We start from the raw sequence: 24,820 nt of genomic DNA on the forward strand, positions 1-24,820 counted from the left end.
CAAGAAAGAAGAAAGGACTGTTTTAAATGCACACCAAACTGTCAACCAAACGTTTAGACACTTAGCACACTAACATGTCCCTCCTAAAGTAGGGCATATGAGGGAATCATCTGCCAGCACATGACATGTCTTAGAGGAGATTTTTAAATAGTTTCCTTTTTTCTCTTCCCCGGAAGAAATAAGACTTGTTGTTTTCTTCCAATGGGAAGAGCACAGTACCCTTATCAGGGCTTACCCAAGTGTCAAGGGGCATTTGAGATTTACCCAGAGAGCTAATTCACATCTTACCCTGCAAGTGAGGCACTCTTTAAATTATCAACAGGGAACACCACAAATGTGAGCAAAAGGCAAGCAGATATTGCGCACACCTTAGCAGAAGCTCAGGGGTCAGCTGAACCTGCCACCATTGCCTCTCTGAGAGAGAAGCATGTCTTGAGCAATGGACAGAAACTTTTTTTATTACTCTTACATTGTGTTATATACCTGCATGGTGGCCAAGGGAAATCTGACACAATTTCTAGAGATGACAAAAAATTATACCTATGAACACATTTTTATCATTTGTTTGGTCTCAGATTTTTCCCTTACTCACAGATGTACACGGAGCAATCCCTGCTAATACGGGGAGCCATATATCCGTGACCAGCTTCTGTAAAAGCCTGACCAGCTCAGGCCCTGTGACTGTGTTTTCTTTCTGTTTCTGGACAGCAGCAGGGGAGAAGTTAATGGTGCTATGCTTGGTTGTAATATTTCTGTTATTGCTATCAAACCCTGCAATTCCTTATTGTTTTCTGGTGAATTTGTTTCTCAGCAACACTTGCTTGGTAGAACCCCTTCGGTTGTTTTATTTTCAGGTTTGATCCTGCTCACTCCCACTATTGTAGCACATCCTCTTGTGGGTCAAAAGCACCTTCTTCTCTGCCATTTCATAAATGCTCTCATCCGAAGTGAAATAGGAGGAGGAGGCAGATATATTGGTAAGATAAAAGTAAACATTTAATGCCACGATAGTTTGATTTTTTTTCCAGACATCATATTTTTGACAATGTTTCACACCTCAGATACCACAAAAGGGATATTTTTTAGCCAGCAAACAATAAACTTTACAATTTTAATGGCAAAAGGCTCAATGCATTTGTTGACCAACTTGGAAATGGCTGTGACTTTCCACATTTTGAACTTGTCCTCATGCTGTTCTTTTTCTTTTTTTTTTCCATAAAACTTAGTTGATAAAATATATATAATATCTACTACTGATACATCCTCTTCTGGAACTACCCACTGGTGGGACCAGCGTAAGTTCTATATCCATCAGTTTGTCTCCTCCTTAGCCCTATTTTATACCACTGTTATAATGGGAAAGAACATAGCCACGGACAGAGTGAAATGGATTTAGCAAACATACACTTCAATGCATAGCACTTAGATAAGCATTTCCAACCATGATGTGTAAATAAATTATAAAATACAAGCAACTCTATAAAACAAGAACATCCTGAGTTTACAAATAAATTATATCCTTCATACATAGAATATGATGTCGATGTTAGTAACCAGCAGTTTCAGCTATGGGAGGGAAAGAAGTAAAACTTAGAAAAGTTAGTAGCTATGCATACATAAAACATATATGTATGTGTGCTATATGTAAATACTCACACACATACATATACAATATAGAGGGTGAATACATCCATATCTATAGTATATAGAGAATATGTAATATAGCTGAAACTGCCTCAAGCACCAATTTATTACCATTATTATAAAGTATGCTCAATACTTAAGTAGGACCACTCAAAGTAAGATGGTTTGGGTTGTGTTTTATTTCCTGTCCAGGAGGGGTTTGAAGGTGGTTTGAAATATTATAGGTGAATGCTACTATTTCACTTTCAGCACCTTCATTCTTTGCAGAATCATCACGCCCTTTGTGAGCTTCAAAATGTTGCATAAGTAAGCACAAGTCTGCTGTCCGTGAAGCTGGTGGCAAAATCCGTATTGACTTCAATGGGGTTAGGATAAGGGTGCTACATTTTCATGGGAAACTGATTTTTCTTTTTTTTTTTAAAGCTTGCTTGAGAAGGAGAAAGAAGAAAAGATAAAGACAATAATAAAATGGTTTATTATTTCCAAGAGCAGGTACGGAAGCTCAGATAACCCTGGGATGAGCACACAATAAATGCAAAAGATAGAGATTATTAACTCTGCATTGACAAATCATTCACAGTTTTGTTTGCTATAGTTATTTGGAAACCTGTTTCAAATCTTGCGATAGCTAGCAACGGCCAGCCTTGTGTCTCCAAAAACTGCTGGGTGTCGCCAATGCAAAAGCCTATAAAGTAACAAAACAAAGACCGTGAGGACATCAGGATTAAGCAAAGTATGTCACCCATCAGTGGATTTGAGAAATAGCACCTCTCTATGGCCGTCACCCACTCCTATCAGTATTTAGTGATACGAATGCTTTGATCTCTGCAGTGAGCTGGTGCATCCCTGATGCTGTGCAACTGTCCCTCCTATATGAACTGGCATCAGAGGGTTGCTCAACCTCTGGTTTATGAGAATTGTATTTGCTTCTGCAATGCAGAAGCTTCAAGTTACAATTTTAAAGCTATTAAGACTAGACAGAAAGCTTTATCTCATAGATAGCCAAAAGTCCAGGCTTTCAGTTGACATAACTATGCTGTATGCCTCATGCATATGCAGAAATTGTTGTATTTAACAGCCATAATTGTAAAATATCTTGCCTTAAATTCATGACACCCTGAAATATACAGTAGTTCATTTGGATTACTTTTACAGGCTTTAACGGTTCAACGACATCCTCTACATGGGAACTGCAGCGACTTGGCTTTGTAGGCTGAAGAACATGGGGAAGAAAGGACCTTTAAAAGAAGCCTTCAAATGTGTTTCAAGCATAAGTTTTCCCTATAGTGTGGCATAAGTCAGCTTCATCCTAGTGAGTGCAAGGAGAAGGGTTTTATAGGTACTCCTTGGAGGAGGAAGGCAGAGTGATGTTGTTGCCATTTGTGAACAGCTATGCCACCTCCCCACAATGATGTATGAGGGGACTCTCTCTCTCAGGCTGTGTATATACATTTGTTTGTATGTATATATGCTTTATTTTTATGATTATCTTTAGCTCAGAAAAAAAGATGCAACAAAATCATAAACATTTGTAAAAGGCGATGTTTGTAAGAGTCTACATCCTTCAGCTGTCATAAAATTTGAATTCCATGCCACAGGTAATAGTCGCTATTTTAAGACAAACTATTTTATTGAGATAAATGAAAAAAAGAAAAAAAAAACCACTTCAAGACGGACTGAGTCTATCCTGTGAGCAAGCTTGTGACTTGATGTGCATTACTCCCAGCATCACTCCCAGCTTTCTGCCTCTATAATTGCTATGTTCAGAGATGAAAGTAAAAAATATCAGTGTGTATCTTTCATCCTTTTCTGTACATTATCTGCAGCTCTCACTTAGCTTGCTTCGTGTCAGAGGATCATGCCATTGCTCTTTACCAGTTACTATTTTATGTAGCTACAAGTTTCAGAAGTTACGTTGTATGGCAGTGGGAGTCTTCCAAGACTGGATCGAAGCCGGCAGATGTTCAGTGATAGCCCTGTGCACGGCCCTTACACAAAATGAGGGGGTATCAAATAGGTAAAAGGTGCATACTCTTCGACTATATAACTAGCAGCACAGTAAATACCCAAAGAAATGGCAGGTGGATGAATCTTCCTTTTCCTCACAACTGGGTTTACTCTGCTGTAACTCTCCTGACTCTTAACACAATTGTGCCTCAGTTATACCAGCACAGGTGAGATGAGACCAGGCCCAGAAAAGACCTAAGAAAGGAGAGCCTGAGTATCAGTTTGCTTCCTTGCCTTTCTGTGAAATAATACTTCGGATTGCTTAGATCTGAATGAATTGACAAGGAATTGTTTTGAGGCAAATACAAGGCGTGCATGGCAGGAGAAAAGACGCGTGTTGTTATGACAAAGACACCAGGGATTAGGGCTCTCCCACACCCTCTAGGATATCAAGTGACCCAGCACCCAGAGTCGGCGGGTGTGCGACCCGTGGCTTTCTGCCCGCTGCGAGAGCTCACACAGACCAGCGGGATGTCTGAATCCAGATCGCAGCCAAACTCTCCAGTCTAAGGTTTCACTTGAATTTGTGGCTACAAAGCAAGTTCTGTCCCTTGTATAAATAAGGTTGACGTAGGCCAAGACGAGCAGTTCTCAGAATGAGGCCCAGACTGTCCCCCAGCTGCCCGTGCCCGAGCACAGCAGTGGGGATGCGCAGCAGCGGTGGTATTCTGCAGCCATTACACAACCCGACAATGAAGAACTGTGATCTCTTGTTACACATGCGAGCAAAGAATTAACCTTCAAACCTAATTATGTTAACATTGCTGTTTCCTACTAAAGCTGTCCCAGGGAAATAAGATTGATTTCTGAATATGCAAACGATTAAGCATTACGTTCATGTTGCTCTTGTGTATTTTGGGCAACTTGATGCCTTTTAAAAAATCAGCATAAAAACAGCATTACGCTGGCAATTGCTTAAAGAATGGGACTTCCTGGATGACTTGCAGAAGTGTATGGGTCTTCTGTAAAATGCTGACTACTGTAGACTAAGATCAATTTCATAATAAGGTCCTGATGCTTTCAATTATTTGTTTTGCAGATATTTGAAGTATAATAATATAAATTCTGAAGTAAAAAGCTATTTTCAACAAGACAACTTTTCATAGATGTCAAATCTCCACAAATTTTCACTCCCTTTTATGCATTAATCCACCACAATTCCTAAAAATATAGTGGCAAATTCTGAAATGCACTGACAGAAAGTCAAAAAAGAGAAGATGAGTATGGATTTTGGGATGTGAATACTAGTATATGATGAGAGTGTTAACGGCTACTCTAATTAAGTCCTCAGAAATAAAATATTTGTAAGGACTGTGATTCTGCTCAGTTAGTACATAATTTTCAGTATGTCAAATTCATCCTTGGCATAATCCATTTGGTTTCAGGAATCAATTTTGGCCCATTGTGATAAACAGGGCAAACATATGCTCTTAGTGTTTAAAATAATGGCTAGACAGATGTGCTTTTTGCTATGCTTCCTAATCTACAGAGGTACCAAATCTAGAGACAATGAATAATTGAGTTAATGATGCTGAGGAATATTACACGTAATAGATATTTTACAATAGCTCTGAAATGTGTCCACTTGATTTATAGAAACATCACCACTTCTGTATAAGCCCCAGACTATGTGAGAGGGCATCTCTTGTTAATAATGTATTCTGTGCATGCACCATTTGCTAGGATTTCTCTTTCTTTCTATCAGCTGTATGTTTACTTTTACTGTACTGCTTGCCATTTACCATCTCACCACAGGTCCCCAGGGAGCCCAACGTGCCCATTTGGGGCTGCTTGTTTGCAGCAGAGGAAGGACAGTGCATCCCAATTACCCAATGACCACCTTCCAGCAAACACATTTTCAGAAATGCTTAAGCTTAAAGAAGGCAACGTTTAATTTCACGTGCACAACTTGGGGGAGTGAGGGGGGTGTTCTTCCTTGTATGTAGAGGCATGGCCTGGGAGACAGGCTTAGCACAGTGTCACAGGTGAGAGTGGTACAGGCCTACTTGAGGATACAGGCGAGTGAGAGATGGGAGCTGGCTGTGAAAGTCTCTCTCCTGTGTGTATGTGACCTGGCAGCGTGTATCTGGGGCTCCGCAGGACGAAGCCCATAAAGAGAGACGCACTCCATATCCCAAGGGCACTAGGTCTTCATCCAGCACAAAACTGCAGGGGTGATTCCCATGGCTCTGTGGAGCTGTACTGAATTCATGGGGCTCTGCGGAAAAGAGATGGCCTCAACAGAACCAATACGTAACAAGCGCTACTGAAATCATTACAAAGAGAAACAAAGCTAGATAAATCATATTGTTTGGGGGTTTTTTTCAGGTTTTTTTTTTCCTTGAGAGAGAAGGGGAGAAAGATCAGACCTATGTCTTTAATATTGACTTGGAATATGAGTTTCATGATAGGAAAATGCTGTGGAACAGACTAGAAAGCGACTTTCATATAGGAGCTTTTTTCCTTCCAAATAATCCTATAGAATGTAAGAAGGATATTCTACAAAATCCAGTGACAAGGCTAATAGAATGAATAAGATTTGTTATTACAAGTTGTAGAGTATTAAAAGAAAATAAAACTATATAAATGTTATTTCTATCTTTTTTTTTTAAAAGCTTTTTTTTCAGCTAACAACTAGAAAATCTATCGGTATTTTTGTAGGGTTGTTTTTCCATTGGGACTTGCTGCTTGGGATATTGTAAGATGGCATTAACATGATGGTGCAGGTGAAAGAAGAGTTGCATTTAAGTACAGCAGTAAATTGATGCATATTGAGTATATGTTAAATGATGCTCTTACTTTCTCATAAGCAACAGGAGGGTAGCACAAGAGTATGGAAGAGAGGAATTTTTGTGAATGGGCTTATTTCAATATAGAAGAAGAAGAAACCTATTTCAACAAAATAATTCTTCATGCTCATACATCATTAAAACGCAGATTTTGCACATTTCTTTAAGAAACACAAAGGATGTTCCTTCCCACATACTGTTTTGTAGATAAAGAGGCAAACAAGTAGAACATTTGCATGTGCACTGAGGCGCAGACCCTTGTCCTTTTGATGTCAATGTGAATTTTGCCATGGCTTCAATACTGGAGGGTTGATAAGGAAAATGCCATAGCTAACATGCCTGAAGTGCTATATCCACTCACTCACGACTCCCATTTATTTCCAGACACGCTGAGCTGAGCAGAGCCTGCACTTCTCAGGTAAGTTTGTGACTATGGACAGACTGGGCCAGGGACCAAAAGCTGCCAAAACATGTTTTTCAGTGGTATATGTCAAAAAGAGGAGAAGCTAAATTTTATCAGTCATAGTCTCAAGAAAGAAAGACAGAATAAATCACTCATTTTTGGACTGATAAGCATGGGAGCCCTCAGCCTAAAGAGTAATTTTCCAGCAAGTTATTAGCACCAGAAAAAGGGGTTAGGATTAAAGTGCCTCCTCATCCATAACTCTAGCCAGTATGAAGCTAAAAATACATGAAAAAGAAAACAAGTTATGAGGGTTGATCAAATGGAAAAGATGTTTACTTCACGGTAATGTCACCTCTCCTCTCTCATACATTGCAGAACCTACAGGCAGGGAAAATTACTGTCCCCTCCAGCATATAAGATAGTAGAGAAGAACATACAAGCAAACCTTACTCACTGCTAGAAATACTTTTTGCGTCATCTGGGAAAGTTGAATTTCTCTTTGAGTGGCCTTACTCTGGTAACAAGAAAAGACAGTTAACATTTATTCATATGTTGTACTGATTAGGAAATATCTCTACAAACACAAGTTACTTAGAAACAGCAAGTCTGAAATAGGAGAAAACACCAAGAGAAAAACAAGCTGTAAATACATTTCAAAAGTGTGTTTGTTTTTTTCCTTTTTCTTTTCTTGACTAGCACCATCTGTACACAATAAAGTATGAACATAAATGTTTGGATAATAAAGATTTGCAAGGCACTTAAACAGTTTTTCTGGATAGGTTTTCTTTCAATGAACCTCTCAATGGAAGTCCTACAACCACCTTTCCTCCTCCCTCAGCTAACGCAGGGAAAGAAGTGTCTTCTGCCAGCAGTTCTTATTTACAGACATGTCCTTAAAGGTTCCTCAAAGTGCTCTTTTAGGCTAAGAGAATCAACAACCTTGTATCTCCATTTTTCATGCTCGTTCTGGTTTTTTTAATACTACTCTTCTGTATAGTATAGCAAATCTCTCATACACACAGTTGAGACTTGACTCCAACCTTCATCCTCATTCTGTTGTCTTTGGGATGCTATTCAGAAGGGAAAAGGAGGATGGCAGAGATGCGCATTGAAATTCTCTTGAGGTTCATACTTTATCGGCGTCTAGAGGTGATGTCAAAACAGGTGATCATCATGAGATGGGCCTTGCAGAAGTTGACACGGTTTTCCAAACGCTCAGTCACACATTCCAGGGCCTCCAGGTATTCCAGAGAATCCAGCTCAAATACCTGCTCCAGATCAACTGCGAGAAAGAAAATACACAGATAGGAAAAGCAGATAAAACCCAGTGCTGGCTGGTGGGAGAGACAGAGGTAATTCAAGTCTTCAAACCCATCAGTACTGTATAAAACATTATCTCTGGCTTGCCATTGTCATTAAAAGTTGCCTTTTCTGTTTAACGGCTATTAAAATGGCACAGCGGCTTGCTGATGGTGAAAAATAATGTTAAGATTGCATTGGATGCTTTCTTGAGCAATACACTCTGCCATCCTCTCCAGAACTGCAGATGCCTTTTGCAGCACTCCAACACCCTTAAGCAAATGTTGAATGCTAAGCATGTACTGACTCTCTCACACATTCTGCTGACCAGGAAGAGATTTAAATAGGTGCTCTGCCCTGGGAGGACAAGTCCTTTGCTGAATTCAGAACTCGGAGTTAGAAACCAACCTCCAACCTCCTTGCTCCTCACACCTCTCCCTAGTCCATGTGAATCTCACTAGACCACTCAAGAGTGGCAAGGGAAGGCATACACATCAATCACTCCAACATAGGTGCCCGTATGCTGCCAGAGACCAGCTGGCAGTGGCTTCCATGGAAGCCGAGTGTGAGATACGTTGTCTGAACCAGCACTTCCTTTCTTATCTGGTCCCTGAGGTCTGTGCTGTCCTTGAGGCTTTCTGCATTTATCACACTGGAATCAGAAGCAAAGGCATCACACAGTAAGCGGATGGCAATGTATGGCAAATTCTCTGCTCCCTTTAAATCTGTCCTTTTTACCTCCTTTCCTTAATAGCGTTCCTGAAACATATGCTGTGGTTGATTTGCAGGATGTACCAATCTAGTGTTAACTTATGGCAGCTGTCAAAGGAAGAGTTAGGATGCTTTAAGAGAACACACCAGCCGACCTCCTTTTGCCACCTGCAATTATCCTAAATAAATTGAAAATCATTTTCTTTTCTAGAACTCTCTGATATGAACTTGTCTGCTTGCTAACACTAAAAATTGGGTACAATTACTGCAGTACTCTTTATCTTTTTTCTTTTGAGGTGTTGAGGTCCTTCTTCATTTGAATGTGAATGCCCTTTAAGCTCTCTGAACTTTACACATCTATAGTTATAAAAAATGGGCCAAATTCATTTTTCATGTAAGCCCACTGGTGCCAAGGGACAAGTTTGCTCCACAGTGTTATTTTGTGGTAGAAGAACAGATTTATAATATTGCTCATATGTCTGAGTGATCTGAGGCCAAAAAAAAAAAAAATCTCATTTTCAGGAGCTGTGGACTGAAACGTGTGAACGTTAATCTACCAATGGCAATATTCACCACTACAATGCTGTACCATTTCAACATTCAGCTCTCAGGCAAAAAGGATTGTTCAGTTCTACTGTCAACATTTAATAAGAATTATAGGGACTAGTTCTAGAAATACAGTCAATCTAATACTGGCCCTTAGGTCATATGTCAGTTCATTTTAGTTTACAAACACAGTAGCTCACATCTCATTCTTAGCAAACATTTCTGCTCCCTTCTGTCCCCCCCCTTAAATAAACCAAAGGACACCTATGAGTCCAGGCAATAAAATGATGTCCTTACATTCACTGAGCCATTTATTAGGATCCAGCATCAGGTACTGTTTGGTCACCTCCAGTTCTCTCATTAACCACTCGTACTTGGCCTTGACCTCAGCAATTCTCTGCTGGCGATGCTCCAGGATTTTCAGCTTAGCATTGAAACATATCACCTCCTGCCATCCAGGAAAAAGGAGCAGGGAAGGAATAGGTGAAGAGGAGAAGAAATATCCAGATCCATTCAGTCAAATGATCTTCCAATCAATAATACTGACAATGAGCCATTTACTCTGGAAACTTATGAATCACTGCGTGAAATCATCCATCATCTGTTTTATTTTTATTGCTTTTGTTTGGTTTTGATGTTTTCCATCAGTAAGCTTTGGAGACTTTGCAATGATAGTTAATAATAAACCATAATAATTAATAACAGGCAGCATCTTGAAATCACATTAACTGTAGCAAAACATTTCTGGTTTTTGTCACTAGAAGTTTGGCTAAGAAAATCTAAGCTCTTGGGAGAAGGAAATCCATGGCTTGCTGTATTAAAATCCTGAATACATCTTTGTGCTTGGTGCATAAGAAATGCAGTAGTCATATTATAAAATAAGAAAACTGGTAGCAATATCAAATTTAAAACAACCTTAAACAAAGGGAATATGTTATGAAAAGCTCTAGCAACTCACAATCATTAATAAAGAAGATATATTTTCTGTAAAGATATGGTACACAGTAACAGCACAGGGTGCAGTGCTGTCTGGAGACACCCAGCCTGGCCTCGCATGACTTCTGAGGGGTGGCAGCCATCAAGACGTGCAGTAAGTGACCCCACGGTGAGGGCTGTGCTACCCTCACTAGTGTGGGAGCGTTCCCAATACCAGAACTATCTTCTTCCAAGCCTGTGTGGAGATCTCAACACTATTCTGCCTTCTGCTCTGTAGACAAATCTGCTGTGTGGGTGAAGTGCAGTGGAAACCCCACCCCAACAAGTGATGTTTTTCTCCATACAAAATTGTATCAGAGAACGTCACAAACAGTCCAACCAAGTGACAGGGGCTAGGAAGAAAAAGTGCCTTAAAATAATAATAAATTCTATATCCACAGTTACTCTAAAATTGGTGCTATTCCACCAACTTCTGATACTCTTCCCAATCATACCTCTCAAGAGGTGACCTTTACAATTCCCTGCTCTTTTTCTAAATTTGGATGCCTGATGTTGGCAGGAACAACTTTGTTAGAGAGAATACATTAGCTATCCTGAAAACAATACCATCAAAGCACTTGAGGCACCACTGCTGCCTTGAAAGAGAGATGTGACAAGATGCTGGAGCACAGGCACCACCAAAACTATGAGCAAGGGGCAAAAATGCAAGGTACCAATGTCCATTAGCTGCTACGGAAGAAGGCATAACTTGAGTCATAACTGCTCTTAAATGAGATAATAGGTTTTGCTGCCTGTTGAATTAACCATATATGATACTATACATTTCTGACTGCATAATCTGAATTCCCCCTCTTACACCCTCCAGGAGGAGGGAGACAAGATTACATGGATTGCACTCACCTTGCTATCCCCACCTCGTCGCCGCTGGAGCCTCTCCACATCATCTATCTCATAGACTTTGATCTCAAAGGGCTCCCCCAGCCCCCTCTGCCCACTTCGCAGGGGCCCATCCACCCAGCGGACCCCGGGGCTGTTGGCAGGCTTCCTTGCTGGGGAAGCGCTATCAAGGGATAAAGCTGGAATAAGCCTCCGTCTCTGTGAACCTGCAAATGCAGAAAGTGCCATTTCATGTTAGCACAGTTATTGCTTCTCCTTTCCACTCCATCTGCAGAGATGTCTACAAACCATATATATTCAGCCTTCTTACACATAGAAGAAAATGGAGCGAAAACCCAGGGAGGCCATGGAAGTTGGGGTGAGCTGTAGCTGCGATGTGCTGTACCCACACACCATGAATCAGATCCTTACATATTCTTTGGTGCCTGACTCCAGGATTTGATCCTCAGAGGGCATATGTACCCTAAAGTTTCCAGAGCTTGTGCCTGCTTCCCTTTGCTCAGGTCTCGGTCTGTACAGGTATGCCAATGAAGGACCAGCGGAGCAGGTTGGAACTGGTCTAGTTTTGCTTTCCTATCTCTTTACTGGTACTGGCTCTTACAGCCTAAGGACAAGCATTAGCCAGCCTCTGCATAGACCATCTCCAGGGGAGGTGTGGTTTTGGCTTTTTTTAATCACAGCACAAAAAGCACTTTGATACCCAAGTTCTTTTACTATGCTGGAGTTGAGTGCCAGTATACCACCACCTAGTCCTTTGCATAACACCACTGTAAGCTGGCTAGAGCAGTAAAAACACTAGAGAGGACAAAAAGCCTGCAGTAAGTACACCAGAGCTTGGTGGTTGCCACCAGAGTTGCATTAGCCTTGTCTCTGTTCAGCAGAATATTCTTCTAAAACATTTTCCACTTACGCACTTACTGCAGCACTGGTGATGGGCAAGAAAGCAGCAAGAACGACAGGCTGGCAGAAGGGTTAGTCACTGTGTCTGCTTCAATACCAGTGCTCATGCACACTCACCCTGCTTTACAATACCAGCACAGTGGATGGGAGCACTGCAATAGCTGGAAATGTACCATGGTTGATAAAGCCTATGCTATATGGAAAGCATCTGCCACGTGAGTTGCCAACTCAGGGTCTAAGGTAAAGCAAGGGAGAAAAAGTACGTGCCTGATGGCAGCGGTGAGGAAGTTGAGCATATGGTTTGTTGGGAGAAAGAACAAACACACACACAAAAGAAAAACAACTGGTTACATTTCCTTGCTTGGTTTAGTACAATCAGAGCAATGGCTGGGTTTTAAAAAAAAAGTTTTGTAGCTGACAACTCCTGCAGGATCTCCCCTAGGAGACAGCAGGAATAAAAGGGATGGGAGAAACCAAAAACAAAAGCTGGAGCCAGCAAGTTTGAATGAAACTATTAGCTGACTCTGTTGGCTGCAAGAACAAAACTGATGCCAGCAGGGAAGGGATGCAGAATGATCATGCAGATCTGATTTTAAAAACAAGATAAAATCATTTAGAGGAATCTCCAGCACTACATTTATTGAAACTTGAATGTAAATAGCTTCAACATGTCTGCCAACTTGGTGCTTCAATGAAAGCCAAAAAAACCCCCCAAAACCCAAAAATATCTATTGATTGCCTAGTTTTTGGATTTGCAAGTAACAAAGCATTGTCTAGTTTCATTCATGGGAGTCTGTTTCTCTGCTGACTTTGCGAACTATCACATCTTATCCCATTGATTTCTGAGTGCAGCAGTCTGTGCTAGAAACCAGCAGTTAGTAACCAGTAATTAACCTGTAAATGCTAGCTCTAAAACGGATGAGAATGGTCTAGCTTGCTGTCTATCTGGAAAGCCTAGTCTATAGAGCTTTTATCTGAATGTATCTGAGATAACTCTATGCAAGAAAAGGAGAGCACAGCCCAGGCAGATAGACACGGAACTCTACAAGGCCTCTTTATACAAAACAGCCTGAGGTCCGGACTGCCCATCCTGTGACACCTATCATAGTTGTATTTACTACTCAAACTGCAGCCTAGCAAAAAAGTCCATGCCAGAACAAATGAAGTCTTAAAAATACCAGCAAGTAGAAGTTATTTCAGACCTGTGGTACCAGTCACTGGAAGTCAATGTCAGCATTCACTTACCTTGAATGCATTTCAGTTAATCTCTAGATTAAACTGCCTGATTAAGAGAAGAATCAGATCTTGATGAAAGGAAAAGCAAGACCTGACCCATTACCCTAGCTAAAAAGTGACAACAATCAGAGAGACACAGTTTGGGAAGACCCAAACAAACTACAATGCCAAGGGTGACTCTTGTCAGCGATGCTAGAGAAAGGCAACCGAACGGTGAGAGCAGCTGCGTACTTAAAGGGAGGTGAGACAGGGTGGCGGACTATTAAATTTTGTTACATGCAGGGAGAGATTCTGCAATGGGCTCAGCACCTCCTGGGAAACAAGCCCTCCACTTGCTTAGATGTGAAGGGCACTGAGTACATCCCTAGTGTCACTCAAGACCAAAAGGATTCAGGCATTAAATACTTTTAAAAATACTTTTTAGGCTTTTGGCCATGGTGTCTCACAGGAGCGGTCTTTCAAATTTTGTTTGAGTGTAAAAGCAATCTCTTTCCTATCTTTGCTGCTCATCAACTTTCAGAACCAGCAACACTTACAAGTGTCAGATCTGACCTGTGTAATGCAGCCAAGTGCTGCTAATTCTTTTACTTTGTGCCCCACATTGATGGTCACATCTTCTTTCACGCCATGCCTACAGACTAGCTCTAGCATTTCAAGGAAGCAGCTGAGCAGACTGGAAATTCCTTCTGTCCAGCTCTCCCATGCATTGCTGAACTATGACTAAGGTAGTGCCTTTTTCTGTGATGTTTGATTTTCTTCCTTTTTTCTTCCCTCTTTCTTTTTTCCCCACTGTGGCTGTTAACACCACCTTCTTGTGTAATGGGGCACTTTTAAACCACCCTCGCTGGAAGAACTGCCTCTCCAACCAGAGCCAAAGCTCAGGTCTGAGACGCTCTGGGAATGCAGGGGGATGGCTCCGATTCACCTTGCCACGAGAACAGCGTCAGGCTCTTATTTGGAGCAAAGCAAAACAGATGTCACCAGGGTATGAATTACAGGGATGATGGTAAATGTTTTTGCATTTATTTCCCATTCATATCCATTTGGCTCAATGAGAAACAGAAGCCTGTGGTCTAGAAGGAGGGCTCCAACCTGAGGCTCCGGCTAAGAGTGCTTATCCCTCACAGAAGAGGCAGCAGAGACTACAGTAGTGGCAGGAGACATGCTAACATGAGCTCATTATGTTTTTCTAGCCAGAGCTCGTGCCTGGATAGCCTGTGGGTTATCACAACAAAGCGAGGCTGCCGGCTCTTGGCGCACCAGGGCAATGCGGCAGGCCAAAGCTGCCTGAGGCGGGCAGACTCACTGCCGTCCACCCAGGGGCTCCTTTGGGATGCAGGGGCTGCCCACGCAGGTCTCCCTGCCCCATCACAGTGGGTAAGTCCGCATGTGAGGCAGAGAAGAAAGAGAAAGAGGGATGTCTTTTTTTATCTGAGCCTTGAATGCTGACTCAGGATGATTTATCTGAGGTTTAGAGCGCTTTGGGGAGAAATGAAATGAAAGATCTCCTGCATCTTTGCAGTGAGGCAAAACTGAATCTAGTTTATTCTAAACATGCACTGATTAATAGGCTGCTTATTAGCCCAGGTATAGAAAATAACAGTGTCTTTTGACAGGAGACTCCTGCCACTGACCTCTCCATTTAGCCTCTGTTTTTTCTGATTTCACCTTAATTGGGATCAGTAAGGAGATACAGCCAAAGCAGAGCTTCAGGGTGAGTGTCACAAAGCAGCTGACAGCTTGATCATCCATATCCACATGCAGACACAACAATTAAATTATTAAAATGAACACAGTTTTCCATTTACACAGAAAATATCCATTTGAAATCCCAAATTTATTGGGAGCACTTGATGGGGTTAGGATCTCACAAATTTTGACTGTATAATAAATAAAATGCTTTGTAGGAATTACAGTACATCACTCCTCTGCTTCCCTGCACACATCTTATGAAGGCAGCGATCAGCCTAGGAGCTCAGCAGGAGCAGCTTTCAGCAGGTCCCTCCTGCCTCTGCCCCACTGGCTGGGACTGGGTGAGCATGCACCCTGCCCAGCACCTCAGCAAACCAGCTGACCCTCCCACCACGTAAATGGCATTCATTCCTCCATTAAAAAAAGAAATTTATACCAAAAATCGATCTGAAAGAAATCCTATAAGCTGAACCCAGGACAGAATAACAACACTTTCGTGTCGATGTAAAGCAACGTGCCATTTGCTAAATGTCTTGGAGGATATGTTTTTCACTTCGTTTGAATTTATCCATACTCAGAATAACCCCTCTTGAGCCTAGCTTGAGTATAAATAATCAGACTATGACATAGCCCTAAAAATGCACAGAACACAAGATTTGCTTTTGCAACAGATCTGTTGCTCCACCTTGAGCTATAGGTTAAGGTTTGGCCAGGTTAAAATTAATATAAAGGGAGTAACACAGCAGTGAAGGTGTGCAGTGTGAAAGCAGATCTGACTGAAGAGTGGCACTGAAGCTACAACATACTTCAGCAAAGATAAGCCCAGAGAAGCCTTAAGGTATTAGAAACACAGACCAAGTCAGCTAGGTGTGTAAGGGTAACTTTAAGGATAAGAAGACTCACTGACCTCAGCAAAATTGCCCAACTGCATAAGCATGTGTGCTCATAAAAGTATGAGTTGACCAGGGCAGAAACTCTAAGAGGTCTGGTTTTGTTTAAGTACTGTATATTTTGGAGTGTTCCCCTTAGATTGCTTTCCAAGCACACGTTCCAGATTGAGCATCTTTTCTGTGCAAAAGGTAAAGGCAAAAAGTATAAAAGCAAAATCTTCATGAAAAGAAGCCTGATGCATATCTCTTCAAAGCAGGATACATCTGAATGGGATGCAAAACAACTGCTGTCCTAGAAATTTCAGGGTGTTTCAAACAGAAAATGAAACTGTAACTTGATATATCATAATTTCAGAAGTTTATAGTGTGTGCTCAAAGGCAGGATGTGGAGCCAAAGATATTCCCCGCTGCACTTAACGTTATGGGAAGTAAAATTGCCTTTCTGTACAGCACCTGTTGTTCAGCATTTTGTTTTTTTCTCACTAGACAGTCCATCCAAACTCAAGGCGATTACAAAAACCAATCCTGGCTAAGTAGAGCAGTACCCTTAAGCTCCCACCGTTCCTTCTGTGACTTCATTTCCAAGAAATATTGTGCTTCCAGTAGCAATAGCATCAACCTCAAATGTAGCATCAAACTGTTTGCTTACTAGCAAAGATTATCTATCTTGTTCCCCCTGCTGCTCCTCACTGTCTGACAATGGGGCTCCTGCTTTATTTGAGTTGAAAACGCAACGCTGACTTCTCCTCTCATTCCCATTTCCTAATGGGATCTGCCCTCATGGGCAATTGTCCATGACCAAACCAACTCCTCCCCATTCCTTTGACCTCCTTTCTCCTAGTTTATTTTATAATGCACTTTCCCCAGTGCAGAGCACACAGCTATTCACTCCTCGGATTTTCATACAGTTTGCACAGTTCCCCTCCTGATTACTGAAGATATTGCCAATGCTTTCAAGTGGAAGGCCCCTCTGATGGTGTGGAGACTTCACCAGAAGTATTTAGGGTGCCCATCTTGAGGTCAGTACTACAAACACCAAAGAATTCAGGCATTTATTGCCGGAAAATCTAAACAGCATTCGCTCATCCTGGCAACTCAGGTTACATAGGAAGGACCAAGTTGCACCTGAACACCTGGAATAGGAAACACTGACAGGATCCATCATTCAGAAGAAAATCTTCTATGTCCACCTCACTGTAAAATAATTCAGGCTGTATTCTGTGTTGACTTATATGCAATCCTGCTGTTGTGAATTGATAAAAAGTACAAGGACACTTGAGGCTAGAAATCACTGCTTGCTGTACATAGGAATAAAGCAACCCTTGCTTATAATCTTCCATCCATACCTATACTAGATATGTTGCTTCTGTACTGCTATAAGGAACATGCTGAGGTACAGCCTACTCCTAATTTTTTTCTACTCACTCAGTTCATTTCTTAACTTTGCTTCCTGAGTTACTGTCTCACTTTAAAAGGAGCTTTTCAGGGCAGTTTAGAGCTGGTGAATGAGCACTGCTGAAATCAGATCAGGAAGCAGCCCTCCTGCAGCGTGGCAGGTTGACAAGTAATCTGGGAGATGCTCCAGGGAAGATGCACATCACAGGGGGTGAGTTTTCAGCACCCACAATCCCTAGCAAAAAACAACCAGCGTCTCTTCTAAATATTTATCTCACTTCAGGCTGGATTTTGGTTTAACAGGTGTTTGTCAGCATTGCAGCATTATTTAAGGAGCTGGTTATTGTTACTACAGTACTGCGCTAAATAGCTGTGCCAGTCGCTTGGGCAGCAAAGGCAGAGGCTGGAGGAGGAAGGGGCTCTGCAGCCAGAGCATTAACTCCCAACAGGACAGTGGTGGAGGCATTCCAGTGAGCTAATTCTGTGGCAGTGTCAGGAGCAGGTTTTATTTACACCCAGCCTAATGGTGTGCGACTCAGTCATGCATGTTACATGGAGCCTTCACCGTGCACAATAGCCTGCTGCCATTTCCTCTATTAAATCATTCCTACGTTCATGTGGCTGAAAGCTCAGTGCTGGCATGCAGTAGTCAAGCGTGTAAAAAATGATTACTCTGATCCTTTTCAACACAGATTTGCTGCATGAAATGGCCTGGCTTTGACCTGGGAAAATCAATGCTGTTGTTTTAATGAACAAAAAAAAATTGGAGCTGAAGCCCACACTTCCCCTGCCTCTGCTCCCCCCAGGGCTGTCCAGTCAGCAGTCACATGCATAAAGTGGTCACCTGCATGCAAACAGCTTTTTCCTGTATAATTCTAAACATCCTTTGTCATGGTAAAGGTATAATGCAGGATATCAATTAGCTACCATCACTTGTAAGCAAGTTAAAGTAGAAATGCTGGAGATGCCCTACGGCTTTGTGCTACAAAGGGCAATTTTCAGCTCCCCACACTGTGCCTTAGGCAGTCTAAACATGAACCAAATTCCTTTTCACTTGGATTCAACAAGAAAAGCTCAGACTCTTTTTGTTGGTGTTTTGTTTCATCATTATCATTTTGGCCACGTTTCAAAACGTGATGCTTTGCAATATTGGTTGGAGATGGACTTTCATAATTTACAGCCTGCAGATTCAGCCTCTGGCTTTTTCTGCTGCTTTTGTAGGCAGGGCTAAGTGCTTCCAGAGAGTGAATATATTCGAATATAGAGTTTTCAGGGCTTTCCAGGAACCTCTAAATCTCCATCTTTAAAACCATCCCACCAGTGAAACTCAGAGCACATAAGAAAGAAAAACGGACTCTAATTGTAGGTAATTATTGTCATGTCTTAACAGTCTGTCTTTTTATTAAAGTGTTTAAAATCATGTAGCAATTTGCTCTGCTTTGGTGCTGAAACTTAGTACTGAGAAAGAGCCGCAAGGAGTCATGAAACTTTACTGGAAAAGCCATAAAATGCTGCAGCAGGAATCTTTAATTATCTATAGTCAGACAGGTTCCCCGTGCAAAGTAGATTAAAGCATGTGCACAAACACACACACACATACACGCTTGCCAATCCTATCCTGGACTGACAAGAGCAGGGTCCTGCAAATGCTGAGATACACAACTCCAACTCAGGGCACAGGTTCAAACTTCAGGAAGTCAACATTTGGAAACCTTAATTTTCCCCCAGTCTCACTTCTACTTGGCCTTACTTTCAATAGAATCCCTAAGATTTTTGTTTTCTGATGCTCACTGATATTCAACGTTCAGGAAGGCTGAACCTGCCCAGACTGACCCAACTTTAAAGCACTTTACAGGTAAGGACTTTCTCCCCTAAGCTTCACCTCTTCGACTGTCTCCTTCCTTCCCACATCTTCCTCTCATGCCTGAGTCCTGGGTCTTTGCCCCCGTGAGTGGGTCTGTGCATACCAGCCAACAGGCAGCGGTCGCCACCGGTGTGTTACGACTGCTGCACACTTGCTGCTCCCCCAAGCCTGCTTGGGCCACAGAGCGCTGCCCTGAGTGTTTCACCCTGCTGGCACCGGCCCCAGCACCAGTAAAGCTCCAGGCTCAGACTCAGCTCCAAAAAACCTCAACTAGAGAAATCAAAGGAGACACACTCCTTGGCAGAGGTCCATCCCATCTCGGCAGAGCACTGCAAGCAGTGATAGACTGCAGCCCTTAGGTCTAACTCGATGTCACCTGGGATGGGGACTCTCTTAGGCACCCAACCATATTCCCAAAGGGAACAGGAAAGAAAACAGCCTCAGGAAGATCTTTGTGGTCTCCATGAAAAGCCTTGTCTATGATGAATTGTCTCAGAGCCCCTCCTGTTCTGCGGTCCCCAGCGAAGGTCTCCTTACAGGCAGCTCTGAAACATTGTAAGGGACAGGAACCAGTAAATAACATCTGCAGGAGAGGGGGGGTAAAAGGCAGAAACAAGGCATTCGTGCCCATTACATGAGAATGCAAACAGGACCTGGCTTTACTGGGTAAACCTCATTAGAGCCTGGGCTCTTGCTTTGCGGTTAGCTCACAGTGGGCAGGACCTGGAGCTAGCACCAAAGCTGCATCTCTGAAATCATCCAGTCATGTTTTGCATTGAGAATTATTTTAAAGTAATGCCCAGGTACATCCAAACTAAACTAGGGAAAAGATGCTGAAAACCAAAGCAGAAGAGCAAAAAGCAGGTAGGCAACACTTCTGATCGAAGGACCCTGCTGTTACTTTTTTCACAACACCATTATCTAGTTTTATGAGCCAGTAACCAGAGAACACAGAAATTACACAAGTTGCCCAAGGTGATACAGCGAACCAGCAGCACACCAGAGAATACAACATAGATCTTGCAAGTCCTAATCTGCCACCCTGCCTGCCACCCTCTCATACCTGTTGTGTTCCCAGGATACAAATACGGCTTTGGTAAAACGGAGTTCAGCTGGAATGCATTTCCTGATCGCATACAGGAGTATGTATTATAAAAACACCCTTATCATTGCCTTTCCATGGAGCAGCACTGGGCCATTGCACTGGAAATTTCTGAGGAATTAAAAAATAATATATAATTGGTGCTAGTGATGACTGTACAAACTATGCCCTAACACTTCAGTGCCCCACTCAAGACAGCACTGTCTACCCAAGAGAGAGGAGACTAGAGCCAGAGCCAAAAATATGGCTGAGATGCCAATTGTTTCTTACAGGGGAAAAGCTAATGGAGTGAGCGAAGAAATCAGAGAAAACATAGTTGCACAGATGCTTGCGGGAAGAGAGGGTGGAAGGGCCTGCCACAAAAAGAAAACAACAAATGAAACTCTCCTCTCCACTGCTCAGCAAGGGTAGGGGAGGATGTGCGGCCAAGTCAGTTGGGGTTGAGGTTAGTAGTCAAGGGTGCCTGTAATTTAACCCTGGATCTGGCTCTCACTTAGTTGTAGGCATTAGGCAAGTCAGTAAAGTTCTCTGCCTTCCTTTCTCCATCTGTAAAATGGGGTCTGGAATAATGCTTACACCACAGGGTGGATTAAAGAGCAGCTGTACAAAGCTTTGAAATGCACAGCCGTAGATCAGGGCTAAATAGCTCTGTTTCTGCCATAAGCAGTCACTTTGGGGCAATATGTGCTGACATGATGTTACAGGACCAATGTTAAATGCTAGAAAGATGGGAATGTTTATTAAATGGATAGGTTAGCTTCAGGGGAAAGGCTTATGTGCTTCATGATGTAAACACATGATTTTTCAATAGGTACCAGAATGCAAGAGGCAAACACTTTTTTTCATTTTCTTTTAATTTTGTACACACAATACTGGGCTGTCTGTGAACTGTACAGGTACCCAGGCAGAGCCCAAAATTGAACCTAAGGCTAACACTAAAGGATATGAACTAGCTTTATCTTTCAAAAGCTGTCAATGTAGGTCTGATGCTTCATGTATGACATCCAGGGCAGAAGCACCTACACATACAAATAATGCACTTAAGAGCATTGAAAGACAAGATCTTAATCTCAAGAAAAAAATGATGTCTCTCCAATGTGTCAGAACTTCAAAAGTAATTGTGAGATCTGACAGGGCTGCTGGTGATTCGCTTAAAGACTCTTTATAGCTCCTCTTAGAGGGGCCTTGGGCTGATTCATGTTGATCGTGTCTGACAGCTAGCATTTCTGTTAATAATAATCATAAATAAAGTGGACAAGGTTGCCTGACCTGAAATGAGCATATCTATAGTGCCATATCCATTACAGCACAGTGGATCTGTGACCGCAAATCAGGAAAGGTCCAATGCTCTTGACACTATGTATTAAAATAATATCTGTCTTTTAAGAGCTCAGAACCTTTGTCTGCTATCTTTTTCGTTAAAAAGTGTTCCTTAAGAGAGAACATTCACACTAGAACAGACCTATAGAAAGGTGATATTACAGAGGATGAAAGATTGCAAACCTTTGCATTTTTTTTATTATGCAATAAAAATGTATTTGTGAACAGCTCTATTCTCCCTTATATCTCAGCTCCTCCTTCATGTTCTGCATTGAAGTCATAATCCTGGGTTTATGCCATCATAAATCTGCTGACATGTGAAAAATTATACTATTATCAAACACATCAAAACAGAATTACGATTTCACTGCTGCAGGACCAAATGCAAACAGGAGCTGGGTTATAGGAAAGTGAAGCCTTATTAATTTCTGGGCAGTGGTTTGCTGCTAGAGATACAGAAGGTAGTAAAGATTTTTTTTTTTTTTTTTTTTTTTTAGTTTGCATAAAAACCCTGGTTGTACTTATACACAAATAAAAGTACAAGTCATTCAAAACAATACAGGAATTACTTGCTGATATAGGGAATCACTCTCAAAAGTAAAGTATCAAAGATGATACACTCAGAATCTCTCCACATCAGGTGACAGGCTGAATTAAGAAAGAAGCTTTGTAAATTACTTTGAGGGAGGTCAACATGCCAGGCTATGCCGAGCTCACTGGGGCAGGCAACTTCCAGGGTCACAGGCCCCCCATTGAAAACCCTCCACCCTAGAGATTCAAGTCCAGCAACAGGTAGATATCTGCAACATTGCTGACCAAGGAGAGAGGAACTAACCCACACAAGAAATTAGAATCAAGAGATTAATTTGTTGGCCAGCCAAAAAAGCTGTATTTGGTGAAAAAGACAGGTCAGATGTTATACAGCAGTAAAAAAGCAGCAAAGCTTAGACTTCCCATGCTCCCCGCTAAGGAAAGGCTCCTGCTCCCCCCCTCGCTCACTGCCTTTGCATACCTGCACAGCATGACAAACCAGTGTCACTGCTCTGCCAAGTAGGCTCAAGGCTGGCTAGACCATGGAAAAGCCTCTTCTCTCCCGATGTGGCTTCCAGACTGCTACAAGAGCAATCTGAAACCTGAGTCTCAAACAGTCCTCTCTTCATAACTCCCTTTCCATGCCCACTGACACAATGTTCAGTCCTGCACAGGGGTTATTGAAAGCCAAAGTTGTGAGCCAAAATATAACCCTGGTACAAAGTATAACACACAGATCTGAAGCTCTTCTGTAATTACAACACAAAGACAATATTTTTCTCACTTATATCTCCAGCCTTGTCCAGCCTCCAATATGCCATCAAAGCAGAGAGAAGTGAAATGAAACAACTAGTTTTATGAGCATCAGAGTAAACATATCCTGGTCTTCTGCTGATTTAGGTTTGGGATGAACTCTGGAGTCTAAAGAATCCGCAGGCTCTGCCTGAAGCTTTTCTCAGAGTATTTTTTTAAAGTATCACCCCTAGGGAAGGGGAGATGTTCTCTAGTGTCTAATAAGGATAAATCCACATTGCAGTTTTCTCTCTGTTCCCTCATCTGCACAGCTGCCTTATTCACAGAACTTGATAAATTTTTGCATCTAAATGTCCTGTGGAAAAAGTCCATATTATATGGGCAGCTTCTCCACAAGACACAATTTAGTCAGTATACACCCACAAATGCCATCTTCGTGGACAGCTTTGTTTTCCTTTTCCACAACATACAAATCATCCTTCTTTTTCTTGTAAGTTACTATTAAAAAGTTTATATGAAAGGAGCTATTAGAGGAACAGCTCCTCAGAAAGAGGAAAATCAATTTATTACCACATAAACTGAAGGAATAGGAAAGAGGTTTTCTCATAGGATGTAAAGCTAACTTCAGAGATTATTTCATTGCTTGGTCTGTGCTTGCACCGTGTAGAGTGATCACTTTCCGATGCATCTTCTGAACAGGTACAATCAGCCCTGCACTTATGGATACGGTTTTAATAGCGGTATCTATTGTATTCACATCTGTGCTGCACATGTTCTTCCTGCTACCACAGTCAAGAGCATAAAGAAAGGGAGAGTTATGCATTACTTGGTTTGTTCACTGCAAATGAATCCCATAGGTGAGTATCCCAGCAAGTGGAATGGCTGGTGAATTAGGAACTCTGTGAGAATAACACATTTGGGACAGCCAGCGCTACTGTTGGATAAGTAGCCACTGATATTTCACATACCTGTGCACACCAGTTCCAATGCCAATGTGCATTTTTTTCAAAAGTAGGTTAGGCAGGACTCGCACTTCAGGTTGGGAAAACAGCACCCAGGAAAAAGGTGAGGTGACCAGCTGATGGATGCTCCTCATTCCTGTCCTGCAATTTTCTGAAACTCGTTCTGGTGGGAATATGTACCAGTTGCAACTGTACAGACTCTTGGTATGACCCAGGAGGCTCTTGCCATCTAATTACAAGTCCTGATGTAGTGTGAAAGCTACTGGGGATTATATCTGGACAAAGATGAAATCTTTCTGATCCTTTGTATGGTCACTAAAAAGGTTTCAGATTTGCAAGTGCTTCAGTGCAGTAGTTCCCATATATTATTATTAATATATTTTATTATTTGTTATCAATAAATTACTGGGAAAACAAGGATTCACAACTCGAAAGTTAAAAAACAAGAGTCTCAGAGACAGAATAACATCTTTCAAGGGGCACGGACACAACTTTGTTCCATCTTCTAGCTGGGAAGAAGGAACTCAGTGGTGGTTTCAGCTGCGGGGCATCTTGCACCTTTGGGCATCCAGAGCACACAAGGAGCAAAAGTGGGCTCACAACAGATACCGCTATTCAGCAAGACTCTGGTCTTGTGCTGGTGAAACACGTGCATACCAAGAGGGGAGTCTGTGCCCAAAGTGCTTAAGAATAACAGTTACATTTCACTGCCTCACAAAGGCATCTTTCTGGAATCAAATCAGAAGAATATTTGTATAAATAACAACTTCAATGTGGCTGCCATTGGCAATACTAACCAGTTTTAGGGATAAATGTTCTTCTGTTCATGTGAAGTAAACCTAAGTGAAATGGGTGAGGGGGAGACTCCACTGCAAGGGCAATGCAACCACACAGGATGTGTCCGTGTTGCAAAATGGAGAAACTCGGAGCCTAGGACACT

At 41.9% G+C, this 24,820-nt stretch overlaps 1 protein-coding gene across 1 annotated transcript in view; it reads right to left on the reverse strand.

Moving 5' to 3' along the window:
• Positions 1 to 7,887: 7,887 nt before the first annotated feature.
• The window catches only part of KIF26B (kinesin family member 26B), a 300,765-nt gene continuing 283,832 nt past the window's right edge, over positions 7,888 to 24,820 (reverse strand). Inside the window, exons 13-15 of the mRNA XM_050895026.1 lie at positions 11,239 to 11,441; positions 9,700 to 9,850; positions 7,888 to 8,128 (exon numbers count right to left, since the gene is read on the reverse strand). Of these exons, the coding sequence (XP_050750983.1) occupies positions 7,980 to 8,128; positions 9,700 to 9,850; positions 11,239 to 11,441 (503 nt within the window). The 3' untranslated portion in view covers positions 7,888 to 7,979. The remainder of the gene's footprint in view (positions 8,129 to 9,699; positions 9,851 to 11,238; positions 11,442 to 24,820) is intronic.

This window comes from Gymnogyps californianus, chromosome 3, assembly GCF_018139145.2.
Source record: "Gymnogyps californianus isolate 813 chromosome 3, ASM1813914v2, whole genome shotgun sequence".
Lineage (NCBI taxonomy): Eukaryota > Metazoa > Chordata > Aves > Accipitriformes > Cathartidae > Gymnogyps > Gymnogyps californianus.